The following is a 23,177-nucleotide window of genomic DNA, read 5'->3' on the forward strand; positions in this document are numbered from 1 at the left end:
AAATATGAAACACAGAAAAGTAGAAAATATTTATATCAAATTGTCATCAGTTGTCCATCAGATCCTTTTCCACACACAAGCTTTTCTTTTCAGCTTTTGGAGAATCTGGATTATCTAACTCCACTTTTAAGACATTGTTCCCAACATTAGTTGTTTTGATTAAATTTCAGTTCAGTTGAAAATACTTTATTTGTCCTTTAAGAGACACATGGAGGTTAGGGGGTTTGCAAACATAAACAGTCAGAAAATAATAACATGATGGAGGGAAGATAAAAAAGAAACAAAGCAGTTGAAAGACACAAAGGGTTAATTATAGTGGCAAATCCATAGATGGTCAACGGTGTCCAACACCACACAGGCAGGGTTGTGAAGGTTACTTTGTAAATGTAATATGTTACAGATTACTAGTTACTCTATTTAAAATGTATTAAGTAATATAACTATTTCAATGACTTCATCAAAGTAATGTAACTTATCACATTTGATTACTTTTCTAAGTTTTCAGCTGTTAGGGTAAGTGTTCCCATTAAGCACCAAAATCTAAGTTCAGCTGTTTTTCATGGATACTGACATGATTTATAAGAGAGATCATTTCTTATAAAGCAACATTTATCTCTCATTTAAAATGTATTCATTAGTTCATGTAGATTTTATAATATAAAATAAAGATATTTGATGAATAAAGAGGACTTATTGGTACTGTGACTCCATTTAAGTCCATGTGTGCTCCTAATAAACCCACGTCATGATTTATTTACTAAATATAACAAATATTGATTTCAAAGAATTAAAAACAGCAATATATGTATTCAGTTAAATGTTCAATATTAAAACATGAGTAAAATCTTAAAGGTGTGACTTCAGATGTAACCTCCTTTGTAATCATCAACATTTTCATCAGTAACTGTAACAGATTACACTTATATTTATTTTATAATTAAATTAACTAACACCGTTACATAGAACTAGTTACTCCTCAGTTAACACTGTACAAAGACACATAAACAGTCAGAACATTATGTCAAAATGTCCAACAAGTACAAATCCATGACTGTGCTGTCTGTATCAGAATCAGAGGATTCCATCTCATGTGTTGTCTCCCTGTCAGTGAACGTGGTGGACTTCTGTGGACAGACCATCAGAGGAGACGGCATGATCGTCAACTCACACCAAGAGTCCAAGAAGTACTACTTTGTGACCATGGGGACCGACTGCCACCTCACCATGCAGGCCAGCTCCCCTAAAGACAAGGTCCAGTTCCACTTCCGCTTCTTCCTGGTCTACAGTTTGCTACGAGTGGCCCCTCTGAGCCCGGCCCCTGCCTTTCCAGAGTCCCCTCGTGGCTCTGCCCCTCTTAACCCCAGACTGGAGCCCACCTCAGGTGAAAGCCCGGGGGACCCTTGTCACGCCGGCTCGTACGTTCAGTTTTATGATGGACGGGACAGGAGCTCGCCTGCACTTGGGCCCCCTCTATGTGGGAAGAGTCCCCCGAGGCCGGTGCTGTCCACAGGAAACTACCTGACACTGAGGCTGGTCACCCGGGGGACTCAACCCAGAGTGGACTTTGTGGGGGACTTCACCTCCTTCAGACTGGGTAAGACAAAGACAGACATATCTCTTCATTAGAGTCTTACAGTCACTGTTATGGGATGTTCAAAAGGCTAGTTGGTGGCGTTCACTCCTCTGAGTCCATCATTATCTGTAACCACACACCTCTGAATCAATCACTGTTTAATTATCATCAGCACTTTAAAATGAGTATTAAATGAAATGTGTAATCAGTTGGTTAATGAATGGTTCAGTTAGTCATTAAGTGTCATTTCATTTCCCCTGCACACTGATTTAAAACAGTGTTAAAACTGCTGAGACTGAGTGGTAGGGTTTTAAAAAATTACCCCATCAATTTAATTTAATTTAATTTAATTTAATTTAATTAATGTAGTGAATGCAGTAACATTGAATTGACATTGGCTCTTAAGATGATCAGAACCAGCCACCAGTGTAGTAAGAGATGCTACAGGCTGAAGTAAGATTTAACTAGACACCTGCCAGCCAATCAGAATCAACTATTTTCTGTGGCCAATAGACAATAATCAATGAACAATAAATGAGAGGCTTAAAACTGACCACAACTTTGAAATACACAGTGCATACCGTAGCAACAGGTCATGTTCAGTTTGTGGTGATGAAGATTGAAACCCCTTGTAATTATAAGATTATTGACTTGATTTATAATAAGCAAATATATATAGAAAAAAAAGAAAGTTCATTGTAAACATCCATCACAGTTTACACAGTTTTCTGCCCAAGCTTTGACCTACTGTGCAGTGAGTGATTATCACTGACTATTGAGTGTGCTCACTTTCAGTCAGAGCTCCAAATGAAGTGGTTGAGATAATCTGACAACCTGACTGCCTGACCTGATTTAATCGTTGTTCCAGATCGAAGCACTGAAGTGATCCATTTTCTCTTCTTCCATCTCAGGCTTCAACCAATCAGAGTGCAGCAACGAGCCCTACTTCACCTGCAGGAACGGGAAGTGTATCCCTCTCAGTCTGGTGTGTGATGAGAAGGGCATCGACAACTGTGGGGATGGAAGTGACCTGGAGGAAAACCTGACCACCGGGTGCAAAGGTCAGTGAGGTGATGGGTGGGCTGGCACACTGCATCACCCCTGATTTTATTCATGTATCTTTAAACTACAATAAACGTAATCATTGACACAGATCTGTCGTCCATCAGCAGGTCAGCTTTTACCTCCTGAACCTCCACCGCCTTTAGCAACCCCATCCCCACCTTATGTGGATCCACCCACAGTACCCATTCCTAAACACATGAACTGCGGCATGCCAGACAACCCTCCCAACCATGAGTCAGTAACAGGTGAGTCACATGATAATAGTTTTAATTCATCTGGTGGGAAAACTTCCTTTAGGCAGTAATAAATGGATGTGTGATGCGTTATGCCCCATGCTGCAGCCAGTTGGGTCGTAAACAAATGAACTAAGTATCCATTTGGATGCAGAGTGGCTTGATAAGTGGGCATAAAACTAATGGAGGTGACCTTTGAGTTGTTACTTTCACTTAAAGACTCGTAAACTAATAAATGGTGATGGGTTCTCACAGCAGAAAGCAGCTTTGTTAGTGATCTGTCTCTATTCCAGGATCAGTGGTGTAAACAGAGACTGGCTGGGCCCTCCTGTCAGCTTCTTATTGCTTTTAAGACCGAGAGAAAGGAGAAACACAAATGAAAGCAAGGCTTGGTGTTCTGAAAGCACATTGATCAGTTTCAATGAAACTGCCATGATAATTGGATGAAGTAAGTTTGAGTGTTGCTGTTGTGTTGAGTCAAACTCTTGTGAAGTTTAACAAGCAAGTCTTCACTGCTGTCTAGTTGCAAACCATTCTAATAGTGCCAATCTTTGAGGGGACAGAAAGAAGAAGGCATTAGTCATTACATCACCAAGAATCCAGCACCATTTATTTAGGACCACATTTCACAGGAGGATTTCTGGTGTGACAGGACACAAATATCAGTGTCATCATGGCTCTTTATTGTAAAATGGTGATGTAATATATGTTAGTACTCATAGGGCCTGATTTACTAAGGGTTTGCGTGTGTAAAAACATGCAAACACAAAAGAATGTGCAAGCTGATCTGATTCCATGTGGAAGTGACAGTAAGTCACTTGTGTTACACATACTGTAAATGTTTCCCACCAGCAAAGTGAATATGGCTGCAGTGTGAGTAAAGATAACTGTATTTCATCCCTCTCATCTCCAGACTCTCCCGCCTCCTTGTCCTTGTTGATCCTCTACATCCTCCTGGGTGTGGTGGCGGGCAGCGTGGTGCTCTGCTGGTGCTGCTGGTCACCCGGCTGGTTCCTGTGGCGAGTCAGCATTTGTCGCTTCTTACCCTGCTGCAACTCGGCATGCGCCTCCTGCCAGCTCTGCGCCCGTAGCTGCACCCACAGCAAGGAGCACCGACTGGCCAAGGTCACCCCTCACGCGCCGGTCAACGGGACGCCAACAGGAGCGGCCGCCACCACCAACAGCGCTGAAGACAACGTTACCACCGCTGCTGTTTAGAGCACAGGGGATGTGTGGTTGATCAGTTTTGGCATACATACAGAGACAAAGGTACAGTATGCTGATGCTGAGCTGTGATCAGTGGTGAACATGGACACTTACTGACCATGATCAAGAGTCCTTGTGAAGGACTGATGAGGTGAATGTGTTTAGTTTATGGATAAATTGTGTTTTTGTGTTTTAAATGTGATGATGCAGGTGATGAGACAGCTATGTTTCTATGAGAAGGTGAAGCAGGGTACAGTATAACTATGTATTGTAAGAACAGCACATTTTGCCTTTTTTTTTTTTTTTTTTTAAAGTTGTCTCTTACATATTATGATGGCACCACGTTCTGTTTGAGAGCCTGCTCATGATGTTTGAGAACAATGAAGAGCGTTAAGATGCTGGTGTGAACAATTTTGAGTTGTATATTTTTGTCTTTTCACTCTCTTTTCTTAGATGTAACAGTTTAGTCATGTAAGATTTGACTGCAGTGAAATTACACTTTCACAGCTTTGACCAAAAGTATGCCATGGACACAAGCTGAGGAAACAGTCCCACAACTACAAAGTCTCTCTCCTGGTGACAAACAGCTGTTCTCCCTAGGAGAAATTCCTTCAAACTTTCCACTCTCAGCAATCCACTGGTGTTCCACATATAAGCCACTGACTCAGTGTGGAGTCTGGACCAGTGGAGCATAAAGTCATCCAGTCTGCGGCAGTCAACATCTTGTGTCGGGTGTGTGCACAGTAAAGGACAAATTCCAAAAAAACTGTGATAAGCATGAAAAATATTGCTAATTAAACTAGAATAAATCAGTCAGGAATTGTCAGATCACATCAACAGATATCACTACAGCAGGTGAGAATTGATAGTAGTGATGGATATCTGTGGGGTGAGGCTGAAATATTAAATGATCTATTGATGAATTTAAATAATGGTGTAATTTAAAACAAGGCGAAAAAAGTCAAATTAGATTACATTTCAACTTAGTATAATAGTTAGTTAGTGTATCCTCTCACCCAATGTGAGCTGCGATAGGCTCCAGCCTCCTGTGTGAGTGTGCAAAACAAATGTGCAGCTTTCTATACTGGATGGATAGATTATAAAGATGTGTATTGTTTACCACTTTTCAATATTATTCAGTCAGTGTTTGCAGTGGTGTGATTATAGATTGTTGTTTAATGTGCACCGGCCAGTGTGTCAATCATAAGTAATCTCTAAAGTGTTTGAGCCCAGCTATGGTTGAAGTAGTCCTGACTGTATTTAGCCTTCCACCAATGTATAAAGGAAGTCTCATACAAAGAGAGCATTATTATTATTATTATTATTATTATTATTATTATTATTATTATTATTATTATTATTATTATTATTATTATTATTATTATTATTATAATATTCAGGTACAAGAGCATCAGTGAGGTCCAACACTGATGTTGGGTGATAAAGCTCACAGTCTGTGTTTGAGCTCATCCCAAAAAGCCACAAAGCTGGAAAACACACTATTGTCTGAAACATCAGTGTATGGCAGGGTATTGAAATTGAATCTAAGTGGAACTAAGTGCATCCAAACTTTTATTGTGTTATTTGTTTGTGTGAATCATGAACTTGTGTGAAAAAGAGAAAGAAAATGAGGGAAATGTGTCTAGCTGAGAATTCTATTAAATGGATTGATATCTTTGTAGTAGAAGCCTGTGTTCACTCCCAGGCTTCATATACAGTAAGAGTACAGTAGAGTGAGACACAGATTGATGCTCCATGTGAGGGGCAGCCTGTGTTCATGTGTCCACCAGGCAAACTTTCTTTGTGGCGTCCTGCAGATGGAGTAGTTTAATAACCTTTCGTCCCTCAGCCACTCAGTGTGTTGTGTAACTACATCACACAGTGTTCTTGGTAAGGCATAAGGCCATATGCGTAAACTAACAGTGTGGTTCTAACGTGTAGGTTGCCAGGCTGCAGCACAGTGATGTATGCAGACTTCTTTATCTGTCTTGCTTTCTGCTGAGACTGTACAGGAATGCATGTGCATCTGTACACCCATCAGACACACACTCACACACTGAGTACAGTAGACATCTACTCACACACACACACACACACACACACACACACACACACACACAGACACACACACAGACACACACGCAGACACAGACATTAATGTACATTACTCTTTAGATAAGGTCAGAGTTCAAGGTGGAAGACTTTTCCAACATGTTACTGGGAGCTGCTCTATAATATACAGTTAACACCGTCTTTAGATATGTCATTGATGGATTCAGTGTCCCATGCAGATTTGACAAGATATGTTTGATTAACATTGTAAGAATCTCTGAAAGTCATGAGAATATGTCATCAGGTGGATAGAAACGTGGTTCCAAATGAACGCCAGTGTATCTCTGTGTCTGCTGGGTGTGTAAATAGCAATTGTTGGCAGCCACATTCACTGAATATAGTCATATTTATGTCAGATGTTGTCTTTTCAGCTTTCCACTGTCTTCAAGTGGCCAAAAAAAAAACCCAATTAACACAGCTCTTAAAAACATTGTATTTCTAAATACATGGAATTAAAGATTTTTAAATGATTTGGTTTATCTGAAAGGAATACAGTGTTAATATGTATTATATTACATCTGAAATTCATGAAACGTTGCATTCAAGCAGAACAGAGACTTCCTCAAACTGTAGCATAATGTAAATAATGAAGTTTGGCGTCAATTATTAGCAAGATAAAGAGAGTTTTATATACTCAAAGTTTATAGGCAACTCTGTTTTCTACTTTTGAGACTATAGCATAAATACAGTTGCATGAACTGTTTCAGTGTCAGTCTTTATGATGTACATACTGTAATGTGTTAATAAATGTTGCAAAGTAGAATTGTCTTTTTTGTCTTTTTAGAATCCCACTTCTCCTTTTAACTTCAATTTCAACTTCATTTATAAAGCACTTTAAACACAACATGGTTGATCCTAAGTGCTTTACACAGAGAGGGGAAAAAAACACTATAAAAACACAGAAAAAAGAAATCAGAATGATGATTTTTTGTTTCTTCTTTTAAATACATCTTTATCTGCAAAAAAAAAGGTTTGTGCATTCTGCGAACTACTCTGTGCAGCTTGTTCCATCACTCACTACTGAAACAAAATGAGTTAAATAATCAAACTTAATATGTCATGTTTGTTGTAATTACACAAATTCTCCACTAGACTTTTAAAATGAAGTGATGTGAGTCTGAATAAAGACATTTGTCCACACATGTGTTTGTAATGTTTGTCCCAGCAGCAGATCAGTTTGAAACATTAAGGTGGTAAAGAGATACAGTATGTTTTCAATTGGCTGGAAAACAACCTGTATTTCATCTTGCCTGGTCTGCAGTGCAGAGTCTCTGTTGTTTTTTGAGGGTTCACAGGCTGCTTGGGTGACAGTGGGGAGGGTTTGGCAAAGAGTCAGCAGCTTCACACTGTGTGTGTTGCCTCTGGTATCCACTGGCAACCTTTCAAGTTAAATCCCTCTTTCTACAAAAAAACAGAGGGAAAAAAAAATCTTTCCCAACCCTTTTGTCACTTTGATTTGATTTTCTAACACTGACCTTTTGACCCCTAGTTAAATTAGTATGTTGGGGGTTCCTAATTTTGTCAAGTGTGTTGACACAAGGCAGCTTCCTGCAGTGGCATTTATGTTACAAGAGGATTTTCGACCTTTCTAAGCGGAGAGTGAAAGCTCTTTTAATCTATTTAACCAGCTTTGTATTTGTTGAAGGATCAAATAAAGTTTACAGTCGAATTGATGAATGTGATTAATGACACACTCATTTATGGAAGCAAATACAACCTCTACATTTGAATTAATTTTGCCATAATCTCTTACATTATGGTGAAATATAAGTAGAAAATAACCTAAAAGACTGTGCTGCAATCATTACAGGGTTAACCACTTAATTGAAGGTATATGGTCTAATAAAGTGATAAAGGGATTAAAGGGACCCCAGGTTGGTTTTAAACTGCGTGTGAAGAAATGATTAAAGTGTTTTACAGCAGATCTTTGTCTCATTGTGATCATAGTATTAAACAGGATTGATGAAGGGTGAAAACAAATGTGGAAATGACATTGCCTTTGCTCTGTAGCTTTATGTTGATCAGCTGAAGGTCACGTATCACACATCTGGTACTGACTGTGACCAACTATTTGTTGTCACGTGACCACAAACACGGTCACAGCCCGTTAAAATTCAGCTGTGTTCAGAGATTGAAGTGTTATACATTTCATCCTTCACATAAACCATCAGTCAAACTATTCTTAGACCATAGAGTATCATGTTGACTCAGGGATATATTGGCCTCCCACTCATGTGTGTTCACTTGTCAGGCAACATTGTTCCATTGTCCATGTTGCTATCTCAGTGAGCCACACTGCAGGGTCTGTTAGTGACTCAGCTGAGCTGCACTGTGACCCTATCAAACCCTTCCTGCAGTCACACATAAAAACACAGGGGGATTAGGGCAAATCCATGAACACAAGTATAGCCTGTCAGATCACTACTTACCTCTTACTGCCAGCCTGGTGCTCGACTGGAGCCTGCTGATAATGTGATATACATTTGGAGAGCATGCTTCTCATTCTGTAGCTTTGATGCAGTGATGATGAGGTTCAGTTTTAGTTAAAAAAAATAATAAGGATGCTGCTTTTCTTTGTATGCACATAACTAACACTGTGCTGAATATGGGGCAGCTGTGGCTCAGGAGGTAGAGCAGTCATCCACCAATGGGAAGATTGGACTCCGGTCCACATGTTGATGTGTCCTTGAGCAAGATATTTAACACCAAATTGTTCTCAATGGTTGAGCCAACGGTGTATGAATGTGTGTGAATGTTAGTTTCCTCCTGATGAGCAGGTTGGTACCCTGTGTGGTAGCTCCTGTCATCAGTGTATGAATGTGTGTGAATGGGTGAATGTGACATGTAGTGTAAAAGTGCTTTGAGTGTTCAAAAAGACTAAAAGACACTATATAAGTACATTCTATTTACCATTTAAAATTTAAATATAACCAATACCTGAATTATTGGGTCACACTTTACATTACAGAACATTCAATTGTGAGGAGAAATCAGGAATGAATCAGTAACAACCTGATGATGAGCACTGTTAATAGTAGTTCCTGAATAACTGTAACTGAATCAAGGACTATAGCAGATGAGTTACCAGAGGACAGACTGGGAAATAGGCTGCTATATTAATGAATCATTAGATTCAGGCTAATGATTAGGTGGGCTATCTCAATGATGTCAATGTTCACAAAAAGGGGAAAGAAAGTTTAAAAGTTTTTATTATAGTGATCATGATCTACCTCAGGGTCAAACTGTTTGACTCTGAGGTCTTCTGTGCCTTGACCTCATTCCAATTTTTTGTGAACATTGAATGTGTATGTGTGCATCTACTGTAGAGCATCTGGTTTGAGTCACATTGTTTTTTATATCCTAAAAGTACCTTCCTCGTTTTTTTTTTCATAGTTCTTAAATATCAGTGAATCACACTGATCACTTTCTAAAGGATTAAACTAAATCATTTATTACTAATTACGGAAACACCAATTTCTTTTTTGTAATCCATCAACATCTGATTACTGAGTAATCCTTTATTACCTTATCCTGATCTTACCTATATAAATGTTACACGCTCTAAAACTGCTAAAAGGTGATCATTGTACGGTATCAGTAATATTTATATATTCTCACTTTAAACCTGTGCAATCTCAACTCAGGTATATTATCAGTCAACATCAATATTACTTTATGTACTTTTGTACATAAAGTTACTGTATTTCTTTACTACTATTGTTTTTGCTTTTGTACATGCTTATTATTTATTGTTCTTTATTGTATTTAATGCTGCAATATTGTACATTTCCCCATCATCAGACTAATAAAGGAATATCTTCTCTTATCTTATACCCTGTACCTTTTTACAGCGCATGTTGCTTTTTTCAAGCATAAATCCATCTGTAGTTAATAACAAATAATAATTAATGATATGATATAATTAATGACATGATATATTGTTATATCTATATAAAGTATAATAAATATCTAGAAAATGTCAAGGGAGGCAAACTGAAAGGCAAAGCAGAAATTTCAAAAATAAAATGAACTTTATTGATACATCAAAATGTGTTATATTCACAGTTTTTTGCAGATAGCTCATTATTTACAACAAACATTCTTGTCTTTCGACACAGTGGGATGTGGGTGGAGTGGAAGAACAGATACATCCACCAGACAGCAGGCAGCGCTACACAGCAGCTCAGCACAGCACAGTCAGACACAGCACACAGCTACCCCTCTAAACTCCTAACTTCAAGCTCTGAAGTTTTAGCTTCTTTTTTTTTCAAAGACAAAACTTTGTGCTGCAGCAGCGGGATGAATAGGAAGCTATTTGCAACAGGCACAACTGGTGTTTTAATTCACAGGTCATCCAGTGTCTTCATGCCATGAAACCCTGACTACACTGCTACTCTGGACCTTTTGGAGTCTTCTGCCTGTGCCCAGTGCATAAAGAACTACTGAGAAGCTTTCCCAACAGCACTTGAATGCATCATTAATTGGCAGCACAGAGTGGCAGGCAGGTCACATGCTTCTCATTCATCTGTCTATAAAGCTTCAGACTGTGTGCGTATTGCACAACGTAGTGGTGTGGCAGGAGCAGTTCCCTAATAAATAACTCAAGTCTCTTGGACTTGCCGCCTCAGCTTTAAGAAGCATGCAGACGGTTGGACATGTTCCTCTGACCGACTCTGTCTTTCTTGGGGATGATCAGCTGGGTTGTGGCCAGGTCCTTCTCTTCTTCCTCTCCCTCCTTCTCCTCCTCTTCCCCCTGGGCCCACATATTGCGCAGCTTCTTGGCGTCAGCAGTCCTCTGCTCCTGGTTCATCATGAAGATGATCTCTTCATCAATACACCCGCCAGAGGAGAAAGGGTGACACATACTCTCTACCAGACCGATGACAGTCCCTAGAACTGCAAACACTGATCCCACCAGGTACATCTTCAGCATACGCCGGTTGGGTTTTTGGCTCAGCATCTCTTTGGCAAAGGGGATCAATTCCTTCACGCTGTCCATTTTCACTGGCTGTGTTACAGCTGAGGCACAAGGAGACCTAGAGGTGGTTTTTGGGTCTAAAAAAGGACAAGGGACAGTCAGTTGGTTGACTAACAAGAAACATTTTAGATTGTCAATCAGACTAAACAAGAAATTTAAAACATCAACACAGGCTCTGAGAATATCATCAAAATAATTCTAGTCTATTTTCTTAGTTAAATGTGTACTGCACAAGAAAGGTCATTCTAGTTGCTGCCCTTTAACTAGGTCACACAGCCCAGCTTCTGTAAAATGCATTTAACATGGAAACATTGAAATATAACCTACAATCTTGAATCCACAATACATTTTAAATTGAGTATTTTCTGCACATTACACAATCTTGAGATAAATGCTAGTCTAAATGCAGATCCTGGCTGTTTAAAACTATACTCATGTAGCAGCAGTATAATACCCTCCCATGCATTGATTGGACACAAAACATATACAGGTTGACCACTAATGTCTTGAAAGAATTTGGAAAAACTTACTTTGATATAGTGTGTTCTCTGTTGAAGTGGAAGGTTCACTCTGCTCATTACTTCCAGTTTGTAGCAAGTACACACCTTTACTGGACACTGTGGTCATTTATAGTCCCACTCTCTCCACCCACACACTCACCCATCCAGCATACACGCTGGCAGCTGCTGAATATTCATGAGATATGAGGGCTGGTCTCTGGAAACTGGCTTTGAACCAGAAACTTTCACCTAGTTGTGTGTAGGATTGTCACACAGTCAACACATGTAATGCAGATGTTTTTTCTTCCAAGTTCTATTAGGGTGTCTGTAGTATTTAATAGTGAGTTTTAGAGACCACTTTGAGTTACGTTTAATAGTGTCACAGTAAAATTAATGGAATTTGCAAATTAAAGAATTTAAAGTTCACACAGGAGTTAATACAGTTTCATACAAGAAATGTTGTATAGAATAGAATAGAACAGAATAGAATAGAATAGAATAGAATAGAATAGAATAGAATAGAATAGTCTTTATTGTCCACCATGGTGGAAAATGTGTCTTTGGCAGACACACAGCAAGACAGAAATTACATCAGATCCATAGAATCCATACACTCCATAAAATCATTCTTAAAATACATAAATACATACAATATGTAAAGTATAGTCAGCGAAACTCATACAGCAACTTAAAAAAACACAAATAAACTGACAAAAAACTAAAATATGTAGAAAATGTCTTCACCATTTGGACATTATACACAACATTATACACAACATTATGTAAACATTATACAAGAAGTATTTAGTGTCAAGAAGTATTTACTAAATACTTTATGTCTTACACATAGCCAATACATCCAATAATATAAGAAGCATGTAGTCAGGATGCTGAAACTAAAACAAACAACATGCAGCACATTGTATTGTCAAAATGTGGAAGATGTTTATATTTACTTGTGTTTTGATTGTTTGATCATACCCATCAACAATCACATAATATTTGGTTCCATCATTTTATATTCATGGCGTCACACTTCCCAGCCCAACTAATGACATCATTTCTGTCTCAGAGAAGTGTTTGAGAACTAAAACTGTGATATCGATCCAGACTTTTAGTTACTAAATGTGTTTTAAGGACAACTATACAATAATTGAACAGGAAAAAGAAGGAAATTAGGAAAATGATTGCACTACTCAATTTAAGGCCAAGTTGATATCAACTGACCAAAACAGAAGTCTTGTTTGATAATAGATAGGCTAAAAGCCACACAGGTGACCAGGAGATTCCCATCTGCTGATGGAGTCCATGTGAATCTTCCACATCAACAGTCATCAAATTAGGGGAAAGGTTGTGTAAACCCGGCTACCCTGGAGCAATTCTGCTACTGTGATACTCACACTGCTGAGCAGATGTGATGTGAACTATGTACAGAGTGGAACTGGACAGTATAGTGGACAGAGTCAACCACACGTACCACATACACTCCTGATGGTGACTAACACTGTGCAGCACAAGAAGTGCAGAGATGCTGACATCAGAGAAATTATCCCCTAATTCTGTTTATGTGCCAGTCTAACTGCTGGGAAAGAAGACGTTTCCTCATCATTACTGGAATCATTGAAGAATGAGATCAACCTGGTTTAAAATGGCAAACAATTGAAAATCCTCTCTGTATATATCAATGAAACAACTTTTACCCACTGTCTAAATCTAACCTTCTAGTTCAGTGTGCCAATCAAATTGCTCCTGATTATAACACTGTTAGAATCCACAGCAGACATATTCCACTGCAGATTGAAACATGTAGAACTGATATCATCAAGAAATGTCAGCATGGGAATTGCAGAGACCTGGTTTTATGCATGCTACTTCACTAGAAGTGCTTACCGGCACGCCTTAATGAAATGGAACCATCATTATAAAGTAGCTGTCAGCATTAGTCATGCCAGTGAATTTCCTGGTACAACATCAAACTGACTGCTTTACTTTTGGCCCTCCTGCTTCAAGAAAGGGTGTTTTAGTTTTGTTTGTTTGGGGGTTTTTTTTAGTTCTTGTCAGTGTCACGTTTTTGGACATCGTACACATGTGCTGGTGCCCACATCAAATAATGAGGACACATCCACACCACACAACACAAAAGATGACATGTCATAACAGGACTCAGTTCTATTCATTGCAGTATAAACCGTTCTCCATTTGTCAGTGAGAAATGAAGCAAAGCAGGCTGGGAAAAAATCCAAAACCCTTCTCATTTGGAGTGCACATGCTCTCCCTATTATATTGTCATAGAAGTTCTCCCATGAAGACTCACCACCCTCTTTGTGTGGCTATTGTTTTATATTCTATTGTTGGTCATTTACGAGTACTCTGTCCACTGCTCCATGTAGTTTATCTTCTCTTGGGACCGCCTCTTTAACAAGCTTTGAATAGCAGATATTTTCTTTATTCTTTGAGTAGGACATGGCGCTGCATCAAATTCAAGACTAAAGTCCATGTATTCAAAAGTTAGACTTTTACCTCCGTAACATCGATCCGATTTTATTTTTAACCTTTACATACTGTTCAGGGTCAAATTTGACCCTTTTTTTGTTTTTTGTTTTTACATTCGAGAGCTGTAAAAAACACCATATACACATTTATTTTAGCAGGTCTTTTCCCTAATGTGACCCACAGTTTACAAAAATGGAAATAAAATGCATCATTCTTTAAAATTTTGTGCAGCTGATACACATTTTTATATATGCAAATGTGTTTTTTTGTTTTTTTTAAACCTCAAAAATCTGCATTCAAACATGTTGTATGTTGTATTGTAATGTTCTCCTGGACTATAAAACAGTGATTGTGTATGTCTTTTAATCAAACATTAATGACTGATGGTGAATGTATGAATGTGAATTGGTGTAAAGACTAATTATGAGTCAGAATATGAACAGTATGTAATGGTTAACACATGACTGCTTCTTGACAACTACAAGATCACTGAGTCTGTGTCATTTCCTGCCTCGGCTACTTGAGCTATTTTGACCTGGTTGTTTAAAAGTGTTTTTAAGGCGGTGCAATTAGGGGTCATGTGTACGTTGTCTAATATTAAGCTTATTGTGTGAAAGCAGCTTTAGAGGGAGCCAACCTTAAGTCTTTAGCATGTGAGACTGCAATGTGTGGTGCTCTGCTCACTGTTGGTTTGTATACAAAAAGAACCTTTGTCAGGGTGTTCACATAGTTTTCATTTGTCCTGTTGGAAAGGTCACGCAATGGTGCTCATGTGTACACACACACACACACACACACACACACACACACACACACACACACACACTCTAAGGGAGCTGCTATACAATAGTTGACACTGAATGAGGCTGATTAACTTGACCTCAGCCTGCAGTAGACTGAGCTGACTTTGCTCTGCAGAGCCATTCATATGAACTCCTACAGACTCGCCACTTTCAAACCCACCATAAACTATACAGGCATCACTTCTGCCCTCAAGGTTATCAGATGATCCTGTTAGTTTAGGCTGCATGGATCAGCTGATGGGTTCTCATGAGCAAATGGGAGTCAGTAAGCGTGGTTTAGGTTGAGAGGCATCTTTCCTTACACATACTTATTGTTTATAAACTAGCTTTAAGCCTATGTGTGACATGAAAAATTACATTTAAATACAAATATAAATATAAAGAGCTATAGAGTAGTGGGTGCATTGGAACTACTTTTTATTTGTCACAGTCACAGTTTCTTGTCTGTGGAGGTTATTTTTTACAGTGTACACTAAACAATCTTTGATTCATTTCCCTTCTAAAAAATGTTGACACCTTGTGAGCCGGCACATTCTTTAACAACTTCTCAGCACTATTATCAATTGTTCTGCTTTTTCTTTCTTTTTTTCACACATCCATCCCAAAGATTCAGTTCAGAAGAAATCAGTAAAGAGATGTTTATTTCAAAGATATTAGAGATTGCATACAATTTTATTTTTTAAAGTTTTACCTTGGCTTGTGTGTGTGTGTGTGTGTGTGTGTGTGTGTGTGTGTGTGTGTGTGTGTGTGTGTGTGTGTGTGTGTGTGTGTGTGTGTGTGTGTGTGTGTGTGTGTGTGTGTGTGTGTGTGTGTGTGTGTGTGTGTGTTTATAGCTCAAATAAAAAAGTTCTAGACTTGCTCTATGTAAAAAGTGCCGTAAGATGACTTTTATGATTTGACGCCATATAAATAAAATATTATTGATTTACTGATTGATTGACTATATCTAGTCTTCAGATATTTGCTCAGCCAAGAAAACACTCCTAGGTCTATTAAAAGGTATCAGGTGTTTGTTATTGCATTTAGTATATTTTGTGTGTCCTACTATCTGAGGTATTTCTTGCTTATCTGCTCTTTGGTGATATTTACCTTCTCATTATACCAGCAGCTCCAATAAAACAGCCTTGACTCTACCTCAATGCAACCACGGGCTAGTGTTGAAAGAGAGGAAACACCAGGCTGTTACTAAGAAATAAATGCACAGCTTCAATCTAGAGACATTGAAGGCAGGACAGTACTTGTCTGAAGTTCTGTGTGTACAGTAGTCTGTGTGTGTGTGTGTGTGTGTGTGTGTGTGTGTGTGTGTGTGTGTGTGTGTGTGTGTTGAGTCAGAGAGGACACACCCTATACTTGTACTTAGTAAGTGTGTCTGCGGAGAACGGAGAAAAACATATGGCCCTGGGCGACTCTTTCTTTACACTGGTGATGATCAGCACCACACAGGCTGGTGGACCTTAAACACTCCCCAAAGGGAGGGGGGGGGGGGGGGGGGGGGGGGGGGGGGGGGGGTGTGTCTGTGTAACAGTGTCTAAGCCCAGACCTGAGTTCTTCTCTGAATGGGAAAACTGCCTTTAACCAGTATTATATAATACATTTTTAAGATTAAAAAAGGAATCATTACAGATCAGTACTTCTCCATTGTGTCTACAGAAGATCCATTTGTAATGTGACATTGGAATATGTCGAGACGTGCTTGTTTAAAATTCTGGTGTTTTAGTAATTCAAGTGTTTCATTTTTCTAATCTCTGTCAGCAGATCTGTAACCAAGACTCCGTTTAACAAACACTGTGTCCACTTCTATAGAACATACTGATACTATTAGATAGACTTTATGAACTAATATTGTCCTTATTGACAGTTAGAACATAAGAAATGAATGTGTTTTGCATTCTGATGAACAATACAAGATGTTTGCCTGCTGATGTCACAGTTTATCAGCTCTTCTCTTCATTTCTCTTGTGCAAAGCATCATCGGACAACAGCCTCCATCACCTCCACCTCCACATTCTTTTCTGCATGCTGTATTTTTAAACTTCATGCATTTTTACTTACATTTTGACAGTTTACTGTTTGAAACTAGTGTGGACATAATGCACACTCAAACCATAGTTATTACTGTAACACTGAACTACTTTGCAGTATTACTTGCAGGAAATAACAATGGTCCTTAGCTCTTAGTTCACTCTTCCTCTACACTTAAAAAAGTGTCTTTAACTACTGGTTTGGTTAGGTGACCATTACAGAGAACATGTCTCACCATATGATTTCAGTTGGAAAATAATTGATGGGTTTTTCTTTTAAGTTTTCAAGATAATTTCTGTTAAATACTTAAACATACCACTTACTTTTTTATTTTCTGTTCTGCTCACATGGTTTCAGGATTATTACGTTGAGTTTTGTATTTATGTTTCTACAAATATTTTAGTTTAGTTGAATAAGTTTCAGTTGTAGTTTTAATAGTTTGAGAATTTCTTACAGAAGCTCTATGAAATGTTTGAGTTTGTTAGTTATATGTACAACATGTCTTTATATGCGACATTACATTTTGTCCAGGCTGTACTTAGTGCTAAAATGTTCATAACACTTGAATGCTAAAATGTTCACAATTGCAATACTATCATACTGATGTTTAGCAGCTGTTAGTGTGTTTACCTGTTTCACTATCTTAATTTAGAGCGTTAGCAGGCTAACATTTACAACATAACACTGGACACAAAGTCAAATTGGGATAATTCGTTTTGCAGGTCTTACACCAAAGTCTTTGGAAAAGCTAAATTAGGACCTGATAATGGCACTAGGATTCATCTTTGGGGACCCTGAATGTCTCTTCAAAGTTTTATATAGACAATCTTTTTTAGTAGAAGTATACAAATCTAAACAATCTACAAACTTTTTCTTTTTTACTTAGTTCATGTACATAGATGAAATTCTTTTAGGTCATTTAAAAGTATTTTATTATACTTAGTCTTGTCTTTGTTTGAGTTTGTTTTTGATACGTTGTAGTCTTTGTGTTGACTGTGTGTCTACGTCTGCCTGCGTGTCTGCATGTGTGTAAGTGTTGATTCATGGAGTGAAGGGAGTGGCGGTGAAGGGTGCGACTCTGACACACACTGTATCATAGCATCCAGGTGAGACAGTGTTTATAAAACGGCAGCCAGGCAGCAACACACACTTATCAACGAGCATCGACGGAAAAGTGAGTCTCACATCAAGAAATACAATCAAGCGGCTTCAATTCTGTTTCTATTTTCTGACTTTTCTTTTGTTGTTTTTTTACATCTGTTCCAGATTTTTTGAGAAGAAGAGGAACATAATATGAGAATACTTTTACTTCTAGCTGGTAAGATTTCATTCTCTTTTGTTTTGACTTTATACAGATGTTGACATGGATAAATCCATGAAAGTTGACAGTATGCAGGTTTCTAATCTAGTGACAAAATGCAGCAGCTGATTTCACTGACCGCTCCATTTTCTAGCAGAGAGGAGGAACACACCTGCATACTCTGCTCGTGATGGCACATGTTTGAGCCGTTAACCCTGAAAGGATTTCATTAGCCTGGGCCTGCATCAAAGGCTCTTCCACCCTGAGAACCATTACTTAAGGGAAAACGCTCAAGTTATTGCATGATGATATTTGTTAACAGTTCATTGGTGTTTGTCTTTAAATCTATAGGAATGCACAGTTGTAGATTCTGTGAGTCTATGGCTCCCATTTGAGTTCTGTTGGTACATCACGTTTCCTTTTTAAGCACTTTCTTTTGGCGTCTTTTAGAAGCACAATACAGTGTATCAAATCAGGGAGAGACAAAGAGCACATCTTATTGAAAATGTATAACTGATGGAAGCTCAACAAAATGATGGATCCCACTGTGGTGATGGGCACAAGCTCTTTGATTGGTCCATTAATAGAGGGTTTAGTGAAAATGTTAAAATAGTTAAGTATGGTAAATTGTAGAATATGCTCATTTTAATTACATTGTGGATTGTGGTTTAGTTTAAGTTTTGAAATGGTTTGGTAAATGTTTCATATGATCAGGATGAGCATAATAATGCTGCTACATCTATTAAAATGGCAAACCGTAGAGTTGAACCATTGTAATAAGATATCTCTTTACTTCCTTGTGTTTGGGCCTCTGCCTCCATGTTCTGGTGAATATTAATTTGTATTGTGAACTTTGACACTAATGTAACTGATAGAGGTCGTGTAATTACAAAGCTCTGTAATGTTTCATTTCTTGTTGTGCTGCCTTCTTCCTGACAGCTGTAACTGCAGTATCACAGGCCTACAATGACTGCACTCGAGGGGCTTGTTACCCACCCGTTGATGACCTGCTGCTGGGCAGGGTTCACCAGCTGCGAGCCTCCTCCACCTGCGGCCTCACCAGCTCCGAGGTTTACTGCACCCCATACCAACAGGTAGGACCACAGTCATTCACCTCTGTTTGTCCAAAACACAGTTACAGTAGATACAGGAATGGATGTGTTTAGATGCTGGTCTACTTTTATACTGTTATTATACACTAAATGATAAAAAAATAAAATAAAAGGGAATGTATCGTTTCCAAACCTTCTTGAATTAGATTCTCCCCTGCCGATCAGCATGCCAATACTTAATTCATTTGGTATTAGTATCAGCCTTCAGTCAAGGGAGGAGCTTCTTTTTTTCAAATGTGGAAAATACTCTTCTGAATTCAAGCTAAGGTTTAGTTAGTAGCTTTATTGTCATTATATTTAGACAGCACTCCCTGAGCCATTAGAACATTTCATACCAATTTAAGACATAAATAAAACATTGATCATCTATAAGGGCAATAAAGTGCAATATGCGAAATAAAAAGGTGCAAACACAACAAACAGCAACACATAAAACAGAGAAAGCAAAAAGATAATAATTATCAAAAATCAGCAGCCTAAACTCTAAAATATTGATATTGGCCACATACAAACCCATATCAGTCAAACCCAAGCAGACACACAGTCACTGTCTGAGCCAGCTGTGTTCACCCAGGCCACGCATGGCTCCCTACGTGGGGTTTGCACTGTCAGGAGGCGAGCGGTGCAGAGGTCACAATGAGCAGACAGACGTGCAGGACGCAGGCTGTGGTGCTTTTTGGCCGAACTGATGGCTGGCCATTTATGAAACAGACTGATTTCAGTGCCAGAGCATCATGTTGCAACTGTACTCTTTGACCGCTGTCTGGCCATGCGAGCATTCTGCATAACCACTCTCCAGCCCATCTGCTGGCTCAGCACAAACCGTTAGTGGATTTAATGTTGATTTAGTAATAAAACTTTTACTGTCCAGAGCAGAGGACATGCCCTGAACATCTGTAATGTTGCAATGTGTGATTTCAAAAGAGTTAGAGAAGTGCCTCTGATGTGAGATCAAATCCTTTGTTTGCAATACAGATGAATACATTTCTGTTGTCAGGAATACGGAAACTTGTTTGTATAAAATCCATTAAAATAAAAGAAGCTTTAGTGGAATCTGAACACACATTTTCACTAGCCTGTAGAGATAAAAGATATTTCATTGCTGCAGCATTGTAGCTATGTCCTGGTGTGCAGTGATGAGAGGGACAGTGCAACACAGAGTGAGGGGCAGCAAATTTCAGGAGCTGGATGGTACCCAAACATGGGTCCTCAAACCCATTGTGAAGGTTATCTTCTATTTCAGATAAATGAGTAAAAAGTACAGTATTTCCTCTTGTAATGTTAAAGTAGAAGGCCTTCCAAACTGGAAATAAGCAAAGTATTAGTGCCTAAATTACAGTTCAGTACTTAAATTAAGATTTTCATGCGTATACTTTTAGTGTGTGTGTGTGTGTGTGTGTGTGTGTGTGTGTGTGTGTGTGTGTGTGTGTGTGTGTGTGTGTGTGTGTTGAATCTGCCTGAGGGAAGTTGTGATAGTTGTGTTAGGCGTGGACTTATTCTGTCTCTCTCTCTCTCTGAATGATCAACACTTTCCCCTTTTATTCACCTGAGCCACACCTGGTCCAGACAGGGTGGGGCAGGAACACTCTCAGCCATATCTCAGCGCTGACACACAGAAACACACTCACATCATGCATGACTACCTAAAAAACCAAGATTGATTGCTATGACGACCTCAGACATCATAGAAAACTAGACAGATAGTGATGGATATGCTTTATCAGACTGCTGCAATTATCCGATTTTGGCACTGTAATGTTGGTGGTTTAGAGTGACCATGTCCTTGGATGTTGGTAAATGTTTTGTTTAGTTTTGGAGATAGTATTTAAAGGTAATTATGATAGTAATGTGGTAAAGGTATGAAAGAGCCAACAGTGTTTCCACATATCCTGGAAAAGCTAGGATTTTGTAACACAGACTGCTATTACTGCAGCACACCCAGACTTAAAATTCTGATAGATTTGGAGGGACAGGACATTGTGTGACCCAATCCTTTTAGTGCACTGTCAGATATCTCAAAAGCTTGGAACAATTCCAGCAGTTCAGAATTGCTCATTGCAGTCAGAAGCCTTCTAGTTGATAGCCAAATATGCCTTTTTGGTATCTGTCTTGATAAATATACATGTAATAGATTTGTATGCTCTTTTTGTCAGATGCACTACTTTACATATAACTGTAACCGACATACATGTAGGTCATTTAGTTCCTGCTGTCTTTCTCACATCATGCATTAGAGCAGTGGACATTAGTTAAAATGTAACCTGAGACTTCTTGATGCCAGTAAAGACAGGTTTTGTTTACTTTACTAATTTTATCATAATGTCCTCTGTAGACTTTATACCCTTACTAAGGATCAAATACATGGTCAATTGATGCAACAGCTGTTGGCAGTGACTAAATGCAAACAGTGTGTGTTTGGGGTGACACACACTGTAGTGCCAAAAGCCACAAACCTTGGTCAAAAGCCTCCACGTTGAATCACTTTTCACCTATTTATACAAAGTTAAAAAGAATCCTTCAGTAATGCTTTACAAGGGGGAACTGAGGTTAAGTAGTGGTAAAAATGGTATGGACAAACCTGAGCCTGTGGCAGAGTTAAAGATTTATCATCTGAGATTAGATAAGATTTACTGTTTGCAATTAGAGAAAAATATGAAAGCATAGAAGTTGAGGTGAGCTAGTAAGGTATTAAATATTATACAACTGGTATCAGTTCAGGAGTCGGTGAAAGTGCTATTTGTGGTTGAACAGCTGTATCTGTGGAGGAGGTATTCTGAATGTCAGAGCTTATCTGCAGGGCTGTGACTAACTGACATGTCTGTGATCCTGCAGGGTGAAGAGATAAGTCAAAGATAATGGGGGTTTTTAAGCCATATATTCAGGGAAAAAATTATGAAACTCATGCTTGCAGTTGTCTGCGTTTATGTAACTTAAGCTGATATTTTCATGACCCATACACATGGCTTATGCATGTATTCATTCTTAAAGTCAGTAATATTACAGCTGGTTGATATATTAAAGAAACACTGATATTTTGGGTTACGCCCAACTTAGCACAAAGACCAAAATGATAAAATATTGTATATACACATGTATGTAGCTGTATGTACTGTGTGTAAAGGATAATCCCTGAAAAGCCATAAAATAACACACACATGCAAAGATTACCTGACCAAGCTAATTTGCCATTTGTCATTTTCAAGTGCATGTGGATGTAGATTTCACCCCTTACATCACAGCTACCTGAGAGGGATCAAAATAGAAGTGTGGTATAATCATATATTGAAGCACTACTTGTAAAATGTTAATTTTGGGTTATCATTCAGAATAAACTCCTGACAAGCAGGATAAGCTGCAACCTGATATAAATGCCATGATAGTTATATGACAGTTATAAATAGCCCCACACAAGTCCACAGTACTGTGTAATTCTTTGCAGTTAGTTCGTTAAATCAAAGCTTCATCATAGGATTTATAACAATAATGATAATGATCAACTTTATTTATAGAGCAGTTTTTCCAAGTCCAAGGTACAAAGTGCATCACAAGGCAGCAAAATACACAAATCATAAAATGATAATTGCGTAATAAAAGAGAAAAAATAAAAACAGTTTGATGAGTAAAATCCATTTCAATGTAGGAAAAACAAGAATAGACAAACCATATTTAAAGAAGAGAAAAGCAATTCAAGGAAAATTAAAACTCAAATAAATGTGTTCTGTGTTTAATAGAGCATCAAAACAGTACTTTATGCCACAGTGTGAAAGAATGCCAGCGTGG

At 38.4% G+C, this 23,177-nt stretch overlaps 2 protein-coding genes across 2 annotated transcripts; one reads left to right on the plus strand and one right to left on the minus strand.

Annotated features, from left to right (window-relative positions):
* The first annotated feature begins 981 nt into the window (after nucleotides 1-981).
* On the plus strand, nucleotides 982-5,362 carry ldlrad2 (low density lipoprotein receptor class A domain containing 2). Its single transcript, XM_062416124.1, has 4 exons — nucleotides 982-1,594; nucleotides 2,485-2,634; nucleotides 2,743-2,883; nucleotides 3,785-5,362. Exons 1-4 carry the CDS (start codon nucleotides 1,027-1,029, stop codon nucleotides 4,087-4,089), a joined length of 1,164 nt encoding a protein of 387 aa, XP_062272108.1. The 5' UTR covers nucleotides 982-1,026; the 3' UTR covers nucleotides 4,090-5,362.
* Nucleotides 5,363-10,201: 4,839 nt separating this feature from the next.
* On the minus strand, nucleotides 10,202-11,809 carry LOC133977835 (G0/G1 switch protein 2-like). Its single transcript, XM_062416125.1, has 2 exons — nucleotides 11,698-11,809; nucleotides 10,202-11,244 (listed from the first exon to the last, which is right to left on the minus strand). Exons 1-2 carry the CDS (start codon nucleotides 11,792-11,794, stop codon nucleotides 10,820-10,822), a joined length of 522 nt encoding a protein of 173 aa, XP_062272109.1. The 5' UTR covers nucleotides 11,795-11,809; the 3' UTR covers nucleotides 10,202-10,819.
* Nucleotides 11,810-23,177: the final 11,368 nt, after the last annotated feature.

The sequence above is a fragment of the Scomber scombrus genome, chromosome 3, assembly GCF_963691925.1.
Source record: "Scomber scombrus chromosome 3, fScoSco1.1, whole genome shotgun sequence".
In the NCBI taxonomy this organism is placed as follows: Eukaryota; Metazoa; Chordata; class Actinopteri; order Scombriformes; family Scombridae; genus Scomber; species Scomber scombrus.